Source organism: Leptopilina heterotoma, unplaced genomic scaffold, assembly GCF_015476425.1.
Source record: "Leptopilina heterotoma isolate Lh14 unplaced genomic scaffold, ASM1547642v1 Lhet_10, whole genome shotgun sequence".
NCBI lineage: Eukaryota > Metazoa > Arthropoda > Insecta > Hymenoptera > Figitidae > Leptopilina > Leptopilina heterotoma.
Genome location: NW_025110813.1, coordinates 509,687 through 521,632, shown reverse-complemented (window position 1 = coordinate 521,632; position 11,946 = coordinate 509,687). Strand labels below are relative to the sequence as shown.

At 23.2% G+C, this 11,946-nt stretch overlaps 1 protein-coding gene across 2 annotated transcripts in view; it reads right to left on the bottom strand.

Moving 5' to 3' along the window:
• Window positions 1-130: 130 nt before the first annotated feature.
• LOC122497700 overlaps window positions 131-11,946 on the bottom strand; it is a 58,505-nt gene continuing 46,689 nt past the window's right edge. Inside the window, exons 7-13 of one of the 2 annotated variants that reach the window (XM_043604979.1) lie at window positions 9,671-9,868; window positions 8,647-9,286; window positions 7,999-8,199; window positions 4,773-4,907; window positions 3,974-4,251; window positions 1,966-2,163; window positions 131-607 (exon numbers count right to left, since the gene is read on the bottom strand). In XM_043604979.1, coding sequence (XP_043460914.1) covers window positions 363-607; window positions 1,966-2,163; window positions 3,974-4,251; window positions 4,773-4,907; window positions 7,999-8,199; window positions 8,647-9,286; window positions 9,671-9,868 — 1,895 coding nt within the window. In that variant the 3' untranslated portion in view covers window positions 131-362. Of the gene's footprint in view, window positions 608-1,965; window positions 2,164-3,973; window positions 4,252-4,772; window positions 4,908-7,998; window positions 8,200-8,646; window positions 9,287-9,670; window positions 9,872-11,946 lie in introns of both variants that reach the window. The other variant, XM_043604971.1, reaches the window with a different exon arrangement.

Below are 11,946 nucleotides of genomic sequence, written 5' to 3'. Positions count from 1 at the left end.
TGAATAATTCATTAATTTTCAGTTTAATGAATGTGATTAATTTAACAATTAATTTAATTTAAATTAAATAGCACTAGTATTATTATTTTTTTTTTCAAAAATTGGTGGATGAAAAAATTTTCCAACCAAAGTCATGTATTTTTTTTTTTGTACAGTTTTTTTCTCCGTTTTTTTTTGGAGAAAATTTATTCAATGTTCGACAAAAATGAATTTTTATTTCGTGTGTAAAATTCTTCTTCAACGTTATAGCATTGACTAGAAGAATAAATAACGCCGAATTTTTTTTTGTCATGAATCATTGTATGTGGGTGTGTATTTGTTTTTCTAATTGTTTAAAAAAATTTGTGAAAAAATCAGTCTTTTCAAGATTGATTCGTTGTACAATTGCGCTCATCGCTGCCATCGGAACATTCGAGAAATCCATTACATATTCTCGATTTTGGAAGGCATTCACCTAATGGACACCTGTGACCCTTGCAAGATGTCATCATTGAGGGAATTTCCGTTCGACTTATCGTTCGTTCCATCCATGGCAAATAGTGATAAACTTTTGTGTAAACTCCAGGTCTTCCTGGTCTCGCGCATCCATATCCATTGGACGTTAGACCTGATGGAAAATTTTTTTTTAAATTAATTTTACAACCTTTTTCTTATGATTTTTTATGATTAAAAAATTTTTTTGTTTTATTTACTGTATTTTTTTGGAAATAATAAATACTAATTAATTATGAATTTTATTATTTTAAATTACTTTATGAACAAATATTCTAAAGTAATTTATAAAAATAAAATTTATAATAAATAATTATGTGAATGCAAAATAATTTTTTTAGAAGTTTAACAAAATTTTATTTATAATATTTTATAATAAACAAATTGTTTTTTCAATTTACTGCCTATTTTTAGAAATTTATTTAATTATAAATTTCATTATTGTAAATAAATTTTTTTTATTATTGAAAATTTTATAAATAAATTAATTAATTAATAATTTAATGAAAATTAATTTCTTTTAAAATTTTAACAAAATTTGCTTTTATAATTTTTCATAGCAATAATAACATTTTTTATTCAATTTATTGTATTTTTTGGAAATTCAATTCATATAAATTAATATGAATTGAATTTCCAAAAAATACAATAAATTGAATAAAAAATGTCAATTCATAATCAATAAATTAATTGATTATGAATTTTAATTATTATAAATTACTTTATGAATAAATATTCTAAAATACTTTCTAAAAATATAATTTAGAATAATTAATACATTTATAAATAATTAATTAATTTTTTGATCAACATATTTTTATAGAAATTTAATTACTATTAATTGAGTCGTGAATTTCGAAAACGGCTCAACTCTAAAAATCGTAAGAGTCATTTTCACTGTCATTAGTTATGTAAAAATGACACTTATGGTTTTTAGAGTTGAGCTCTTTTCGAAATTCACGATTCAATTTAATAAATTATAAATTTTACTATTATTGTAAATTAGTTTAAGAATAAATATTCGAAAATAATTTTTAAAAATAAAATGGAAAATTAATGGATTTATAATTAATTAATTATGTAATAAAAAACAATTTTATGAGATATTTATTAAAAATTTTTTTATAATATATTCTTTTTAATTTTATAATTTTAAAAAATCAATTTTTACACTTTTCTGTATTTCGATTAATTTTATTAATATTAATTGAATTAATTATAAATTTTATTATTAAAAATTACTTTTTGTATAAATATTGTAAAATAATTTCTAAAAATTATAATTTTAGAATTAATATGTCAATAATTAATTAATTAACTGCAAATATTTATGATAATTTAATAATTATCATTATTACAAATAATAGCAATAATAATAGTATTAATAATAAAAATAATAATAATAAAAAAATAACTATTAAATTGTTTTAGGAAATTGCAATTTTTTTGTTTATTTTGAAGAAGTTATTTTACCGTGAAGAGTGAATCTGTTATCAGATTCTGAACAAACAAGTGGACCTCCACTATCTCCTAGACAAGCATCTTTCCCACCATCTTTCAAGCCAGCACAAAGCATTCCGGACGTGATTCTGTAGAGAGGAAGAAATAGTGTCTTCCTTCGGCAATCCTCAGTGGAGATTAAAGGAAGTTCCGCTTCTTGAAGAGTGTCAGCTGAAGAAAGAAGGTATTTTTAACAACAATAGTTCAAAATTAATCTCTGCAAAAAATTATTGTCGAAAAATTTTTATTTTAGTTTTTAAAAACAAAATTTTAGAGAACATTTTTTTATTCATTACATTTTTGAATTCAAATAATTTTTATGGCGCCTAAACTTGCAACAATGTTGCCAACATTGCCTTATTTCAGTGCTGCGGAAATATTATTGTAAACATTTGTTATTTTCTTACAATTTTTCTACTTTTTATTTTTTTATATATTTGTATCTTTATATATTAGCAAGTGTTATTTTTTTTTGTATTAATTATTTAAAAAGTAAGATTTTTTATAATAATGAACATAAAAATGCGGTAATAATAGCAACTGTGGTTAAGTTGGCAGCAGTGCCATGTGCTAAGGTGCGGCGCGCAGTCAGCACTGCGCAGCATTCAGTATCATGTCAGCCATCAACGTCGAATGTCGTCAGTCAAAATCCTCAAACATCGCTCATTTATATCATTCAAATTAGTTTTTTCACATTAAATTTAAACAATTAGCTCTATTTATTCAAATTCCAATAAATATTTTACAATAATTCTTTGATTTATGGCGACATGTTGCACAATCAGAAGGGATCGGACAACATAACCTCAAAATGTTCATCAAACAGGTAATTGAAAAATAATGTTTTTTTAATAGCTCAATATGTGTTATTCCCTAAAAAAGGTGTTACATAAGGTTTGATGTGCACCTAATATGAAGAAAAACCTTTTCCGACGTGATTGATTACTTTCAAAATCGTCGGAAACAATTTCCTATTCTGTACCTGGCGCAAAATGTACAGTTCGTACCGTTAGTACATATCGTACATATTTATAGTTTTTCGTGGCGAGTAATAATATTTTGGCATTTATTAATCGTAATTAATGAATTTAATCGATCAAGTTTAAAATTAGTAGAACAATTATTCGAAATTTTGCAAAAGGATAAGAAAAATATTTTGCCAAAAAAAAGGGTATTGCGTGAAGTTAGCGTTTTGTCGTGTAGACAAGTAGTTCCATCTAGCGCCATCGCGTGAAAGTTTGATAGTAAAATTCCGCCAAAACAAAGAAGTGCGGAAAGCGGAAAGTTGACGAAAGGCATTTCAACAATTATTTACTTGTTTTTTAATAAAATTTTGAATTAAATGGTAAATTTTCTAAGTCGAGTACAATTATGAGCGAGATTAATCTAGGCCAAGTATAAGTGATAGTGTCGTATTATTATTAAAATGTATTAGCCGTATTAGCATTTAACACCATCGAGATGGGGAAACATAACCCTAAAATATTCTTTAAACCAAAGGTAATTTATATCGATTTTTATAAAACAACAACAAAAATTACGATTCTTGTTGCAAAACGCACTGAGTGAACTTAGTGTACGATAGAAGCATTTTTCGCCAAAATTATTTTTTTAAACTCTGTGAGAAATATTTCGTTTCCTCACTTCGCGTATAATATAAGATTAATTATTTCTCATTCCTTTATATTAATTGTTCAAAAATTAACGAATTTATTCCATTCAATAATAATTATCAGTCTTTCATAATTATAAATTCTAATTCGCAATCGGACAACATAACTTCGCAAATTAGTACTTTCGCAACAGCATAAAGGTAAAATCGTTTTTCCTGACAAAAGTGTTACGCGGACTATCGTGTGTACCTTGTACAATTTAATAACAATCTTGTGAAAAAAAGAAGTTTTAGTCAAAAGGGTTATAAAGAATTATTAATTTAATAAAAAATATATAATTTAGAATAGAAAACAAAGGAACTACTTACGAAATATTCGTCCAATTTCAAATAACTGTCCCCATCCGGTGACAGTGCACATTGTTCCACTTCTTGGCTCAGATTCTGGTAGACAAACAGGTCGAACATAATCGCTAAAAGTAACAGGAGCCTCGAGTCTCAAGAGAGCAATATCATTAATAAATCCATTATCAATGTAATCAGGATGCAATGAAATGTAATCCAATCTCAGTAATTGTTCATGTGGACTGGGAAAATTTCCCTTACGAGTCGCCCCAACTCTAGCCACCCAATGTTCATTTTGCGCACTGAAAAATTATCACAAGAAAAAAGGATTTTTAACTTTGAAAAAATTAATTTCTGATTCAAAAATATATCACAAAGTTAATATTTCGAAATTTACTCGAAAAAAATTAAATTATTTACTTTATTTATTTAAATATTGAATTATTATTTATTTATTTAATTATTTAGAAATTATTTCAGAACTATAATTCTGAAGAAAAAGGATTTTTCACTTCTAGAAAATTTATTTTGAGATTCAAAGAAATGTCCCTTTTTGATTGATTTTATTTGGCTTTTTTTGAAACATTTTTTTTTATTTTTATTTAGAGATGAATAAAAAGATATATTTATTTAAAATTTTCCATTGATTTTGTTTGATTCTGTTTGAAACACTTTTTAATTTTTATTTATATTGAATAAAAAATTTTTGTTTTGTTTTTTATAGAGAGAGAGAGAGATGAATAAAAATAAAAAGTGGAGCAATGGATTGGAATTTAAAGGAGTTTAAGGACCACCTACTCAATGAAAGAACTTGAAAACTTACTGATAAAAGCAGTGCCCGGCTGAAAGGACCCATCTGTCACTGATAAGAGCACCTCCGCACTGATAATCGCCCTCTTTGTAAAGGGCAACCTGCCAGGGCCAACTACCTGCTGAGGAACTACCGCCACCGACGATTCTGTAATGTCGAGATAACAATCTACTTAAATATTTTCGTTACTCAAAATGTATCCTTTAAAAGAATTATCTCACTCTTTTTTGCTTCGGCAAAAATTCATTTTGCTTTTTGGTCAAAACATTTTCAGGGGAAATCTCAATTTTCTGCACTAAAAGAATTAATTAATATTTTTATTTTTATAAAAAAAATTTCTTATTCAAGTTTTTTTTTAATTATATTCGAGTTTTTTAACTTTATTCAAATGTCTTTATTTTGATTAAAGAAACTTAAATTTTATTTTCATCTAAATTAACGTCATTGCGTTTTTTTTTAGTAAATTATGTGAATTAATTTTAGAACTTTTTAAAATATATTTTTTAAAGTTTTTTTATTTAGTTTTATTTAAGGTTCATTCAACTTTTTTCCCTAAATTGGGAATTAATTTATTATAAAAAAATACGAAAAAAATTTGGAGGAAAAATCTAAAAATTCAAAGAAATTCGTCAAAAAGAAATTAATTAGAATTTTCAAAAAATTCAAAGAAATTCTTCAAGAAGATTTTGATTAGAATTTTCAAAAATTTTAACAAAATTCTTCGCGAGAATTCAATTATTTTCCTAAATAATACAATTCTTCGAAGGAATTCGATTATTATCAAATTTTTTGTTAAAATTCTTTGAAACAATTCGATTATTTTCAATACATTAATTTTAAAATTTAAAAAGTTAAGAAAAAAAAGAGAAAACAACAACTAACTTCAAAGTGCGAACAGATTACCGGAATACATACAACGATTATTATTATATATACTAGCCAAATTATCCTTGCGCGCGGGAATGTTATATTGCACTGTTTATTGTAAACAATTTCAAGTCATTTTAATTTAAGTAACTTTTAAAGAAATACTTATTATGACACATAACTGAAAAACTAATTAGAATTAAATTTTCAAATTATATTATATTTTTAAACTTCAAAGTACATAAAAAAACTTTAACAAATTTTGATACTAACTTCAAATTTTACATCAGATTTTTAAAATTGAAAATAATTAAACTTTCTTGTACGAGGTAAATTCAATTTCGCAAAAATTAATATTTGATACCTAAATTAAAAATAATCTTCAACTTTCTGAACAAAGAATATAAATTATATTTTTTTTTAGAGAATTTGCACTATTTTAAATTCGCTAATTTTCAAAAAAAATTTCGAAAAAATCAATAAATTATTTAACAAAATTTTATGCAATTTATTTTTCACAATAATTTAATTACTTTCACTAATAATAAAATTTTTCATGAAAAATCAATTTTAAAAAAAAGTTTTGATTAAATTCTAAGCAAGAATTTAATTATTTTCATAAATAATGTTTATAAAATTCTAATGAAGAATTCACTTACTTTCAAAAATAATAAATTTTTTTACAGAAATTCAATACTTTTTAAATATTTTAATAAGCTTTTCCGCAATAATTAAATTATTTTCAAAAATAATAAAATTCTTCTCTGTAATTCAATTATTTTTGAGAATTATATAATAAAATTCTATTCAAATTAAAAACTATTCAATTATTTTCATAAATAATAAAATTTATAGCAGGATTTCAATTATTTTTAATACAATTGAATTGCTCAAAAATTTAATTATTCTTAAAAACTTAATTTCAATTCCTCGACAAAAATAAATTATTTAAAAAAATGTTTTTTTTTAAATTCTATGGAAGAATTGAATAATTATTTTCAAAAATTTAATAAAATTGTTCGAATGAAATTAATTGTTTTAAATACAATTTTAATTAAATTTTTTTCAAATAATTCAATTTTTTAAAATTTTAATAACATTTTTTCTAAGAATTCAATTATTTACACAAATAATTTTTCGAAAGAATTCAATTATTAAAGATAGATAAAAAATTTACTCCCAAAAATTCAATTATTTTGAGGTATTTTAATAAAATTTTTTTCAAAATTCAATTATTTTTAAAAATAATAAATTGCTTCTTGAAAATTACATTATTTTAAAAAATTCTAGTAAATCGTTTGCAAGAATTCAATTATTTTCATAAATAATAAAATGTTTTTTAGGGATTTAATTATTATTTTCAACAAAATTTAATCAAATAAATTTGTCCTGAAAACATTGAAAATTTTTAAGGTCCTGAAAACATTCTAAGTTAAAAAAATTTAATAAAATTTTCCACAGACATTCAATTATTGACAAATTCTTTAATAGAATTCTTTGTAAAATTTAATTATCTTTCAAAACTTTTCGCAATTCAATGATTTTCAATATCTACTATTTTCATTAAATTTCCAAATAGAATTCAATTATTTCAAAAATGGTTTGTAAAAATTCAATTCTTTTCATGAATAATAAAAATTTTCATCAATTCAATTATTTAAATTATTAAATTAGAATTTGCATAAAATTATTCGAAAGAAATGAATTATTTAAAAATTTTTATAAAATTCTTCGCAAGAATTAAATTATTTTAAATTCTTTCATGAATAATAAAATTCGTAGCAGAAATTCAATTTATTAGCAGGATAAGAAAAAAGTAAATATTTTTTATGAAAATTAGGAAAAAGTCAGGAAAATAAAAAATATGTAATGGAAATGTTGTCAATTTTGTGAAGTGAATAAAACGAGTTTTTTTTCGTTTTTTTTTGACATTAAAAAAATAAAAATAACCCACAAAAATTAATATTCAAAACAAACAAATGAATGCAGATAATTTGCTAACGGAAAGGAAACTTACGATTATTATAATGTATTCTATTATCTTTCCCCTAAATTGTAAATTAATTATTTTAAAAAACATAAATTAATTCAGAGCAGAAAATTTTATAGGAAGAATCTAAATTTAAAATTATTTTTTCTTTATTATTTTGTTTAATTTTCCCCTCTAAATTTTGAATTAATTTTTATAAAAAATTTCAAAATTATTTAACGCGGTAAATTTTGAGAGCAAATCCAAATTTGAAATTATTATTTTTAATTATTTTCCCCCCTAAATTATACTTTAATAATTATAAAAAAAAATCCATTAGTGCGGAAAATTTTAAGGAAAAATCTACCTTTGAAATTAATATTTTCTTTTTATGTTCAGTACCTTGCTTGAGAGGGAACTTGAGTTCTTATTCCACATTCGAGATTTTTGCATTTTACTTTGAGAACTTCTCCACTTGGACATGTCGTTGGCTTGAATGTTAAACTCGGCTTGTCTGATACTTTGTCGTTGAGTGATAAACTGTAATAATTTCGATCCATCAAAGTCATGTCCTCCTTAACTTTCTCCACCCTCTCGTAATCTCTGTAAGAATTTTTTGTTTTTTTTAAAGTTAAGTTTAAAATACCGTTAGTTCTAAAAATCTCTTTCTAAATTCGATCATTTTACCAATTAGTATTGAAAAAAAATTACTAGTTTTAGAATCCTTTTCTCTTATTAAAGTAAATTACAATATTTTTTACTATTTTTTCTCTTATGAAAGAAAATAAAAAATTTTTCTATTATTTTCTTTTAAGTTAAAAGAATTTAAAAACTTAACAATAAGAAAATTCCAAATTAGTTTCCACCGATTTTTAAATATTTCAAGAATGAAAAATTCTTTTAACATACGTTTATATATATATAATTAAATGGAAATGCACCGAAATGATAGAGAGCCTAATTTTAAATTCAAAAATTCAAATTCTCGAGGGTTAGAGAAATGAATGATCTCCTTTAGAAAGAAATCTCCGCCTTTTAAATAAAACTCACTGATATGTAATTGCTTTACAGACGGCTCTGCCTAAATCCTCAACAGTCCAGGAGGTTTGTCTCTCGAGAATTAGACTGTCAATATTTTCCAGACAGAGTTTACCCCATTTTCCATTTTTTCTCACATGCAGGAATCCCCTGTCATTATAATTATTCACTTCTCGTCGAATACTATTTTTTACAAATGAAATGCTACCACCTTTTGTATTCGTTTGAAAGGAATTTTCAGAATTTAAATTTGTTTTCGAAAAGGAATTAATTTCTCTGCCCGATACAACGTCGGTGATATTTTTATCATTAGAAAATGAAATAAAATCACTTTCGGTTGTATTTGATAATTTTTCATCACTATCTCTCATGTTTTGGGAAGTTGAACTTTCAAGAACAAGCGATTCTACTGCTAATTGATCGTAATCTATGGGTGTTTCAACAATTTTTTTATCTTCATCGATTGGAAATTTTTCTGTATTTTTAATTGGAGTGTTGTCAGAATTTCCATCGTCCACTTTCTCATCTATTAGGGCAGCACATTTTTTCTCGTCCTCTCCCGCTGGACAATCTCTAATGCCGTCGCAAACGTTGTTTTGATCGATGCAGAATCTATTGTTTCCGCAGACAAATTGTCCTTCCTTGCACCAGTCTGAAAAGAAAATTTTGTTTGAAATTATTTTTACGAGAAATATTTATAAATATTCGGAAATAATTATCATATTATTATTACAAATTTTTATTACTATTATTATTAATATTAATATTATTATCATTCATTTTAATTAATTTATTAATATTAATTAATTAATTAATATTATAATTAGTTAATAATTAATTTTATTCTTTTTCCAAACAATTATAATTTCGACTAATTGAGAGAATTTTAATTATTTGATTTTAAAAAATTTCATTCTCTGGTGAATTATGTAATTCTTTGGTGGAATATTAAAAATAAGAGACAAATTTAAATGCAATTGTCACATTTTTAAACATTTTTGTTTTTTAGGTTCTTTTTTTGGAATTGGTCCCTTACCGCAATTCGTTTCGTCGGAATAATCATAGCAATCGGGAACGCCGTCGCAGATTTTTTGATGAAAGAGCTGTGCCTTGAGGAAATCGGCACATGTACAATTAGCCTCATCTTCGGAATTTGTACATTCACCTAACATATTGCATCGAGCCCCAAATGGCAAACATTTTCCATCGTTACAACGAAAACCGGTACACTTTTCTGCTGGTAAGAAAATTTATTATTACATTTTTTTATTTTCTTCAACTTATTTCTAAAAGGGAGGAAATAATTCTTGTCTAAATAAAGAAAAAAATATTTATAATATAAATTTGTTCAACAAATTTTTATTTTGTGAAATGTAAAATTTACAAAATATAAATTTTAAAAAGAGATTAAAATTATTTTAAAAGTTTAAATAAAATTAGAACTATAATTTACATTAACGGCTAAGGAAACAAAATTATAATTTATTTTATCAAATTAATAATTATTATTAACAGAGCTCACAGTTAATCAGTTTCTTATTTTTTAAATTTTGTCACTTTTTTTCATTTATTTTGACTTCACATTTTTATCAACTCAAGTTTTAGTTTATGGAAATTTTGATTTATTCTTTTAAAAAATCAGAATTAATTTAATTATTTAGTATTTTCCTTTTGTTAAAACCGTATTTTAAATTATCAACTAATTTTTAAATTTATTACAGAATAATTAATTTTTTATTATTAAAAATATTGTTTAATTTAGTTTAATTGTAAATAAATTTTAAATGTCAAAAGATTCATTGATTAAAATTTTAATCGACTCTCAAGAAGCAGTTGGTAAATTTTATCAAAAGTGTTGAAAAAATATTAAATTTTTCGAATTTATAAGAAAATTCTTGATTTTTATGTTCAGCAACCTTTAGAAATATTAAAAAGATTCAATTTTCTTAAATTTCTTTTTGTTTACTTTATAAACTTTCAAACCACCACGAATTTTATTACAAAACATTATATTTTGTTTATTTTTTACAATAATTGAATTTTAATTGTTTCTAGATTTAATTAAGCAAAATTTGAAACACTATTAATTACCAATTATTCTTACCTTAATCAATTGCAAATTCAAATAAATCGCAAATTCAACTATCTTAATTTTAATTCATTCAATTTTCAATAAGTTTAATTTTAAATAAATAATTAAGCTACAATAATTGTGATCGATAGTTAATGATAAGTTATTATTAAGAAATTAAAATTATTTTAATTTTAAATTAAAACATATAATTAAATAAATTATCCCATGTTATTTAATATTTAATTCGATTTAGTTTTTAAACTTTCACTTTTTATATTCCATTATCAATCGACAATAAATTATAAATGTTTTATTTTTAAAATAATCATTTATTTAAAATATTTTTTTCAGATTATTTTATTTTCATTTGAAGAAACGTGACTTCAAAAGTGTTTTTCAAACTCTCGCAGCATTTTTCAAGACTAAGGATGGAAATCAATTCTTCGAATTCAATTTTTTTGAGGTATGAAAATTATTTATCATAATTTTAATTTATTAAATCAAAATTAACAATATAATTTTTTTCACTTTTTGAAAACATAAATTTTCTTCAATCTAAATATTTACAATTGATCAAATTTGTTTATTTTTTTAATTGGCTTCTTAATTTGGAAAATTTTCTAACGTAATATTAATTGTACAGTGCAGTGCTTTTTTTTCCTTTTCTTTGAAAACATAACATAATATATAAAACTGAATGACACAATTTTTGAAACAAGGTCACAAAACTGTTAAAATAGTATATAGTAATATTCTTTAATTTCAATAAGAATTTGTAACACTGGCCTGCCTTTGCAATTTTTTTCCCACAAAAGAAGAATGGAAAATAACAGTTTGACTTGAAACAAGTCTTTTATGCAAAAATATGAAAAGAAAATAAATTACGATCATAATTGTAGTCCACAGAAAACTAGGTTTCAAGACCGTTTGGTAATAATCTCAACTGAGTATTATGAACAAAAAAATGAACTTTATTCTTGAATTTAAGTTTCTGAACCAATTATTCGTTCACCGAAGTATAAGAAATCGAGATGATTTTTTCCTCAAATAAAAAAAGGTGCGGTAAAATAGAAGAAGCGTGAAATATTGTGGCGAGGGAGGAATAATAATTGTTTCTGATATAAAATCCTAAGATTTTTAAATTTTATCATTTTTAAAAAAATTTTAAATATGAAAGTCCCGTTGACAAAAAATGAAATGAAATGAAAATGAAAAGAAAAGATTTTTTTAAAATTCTT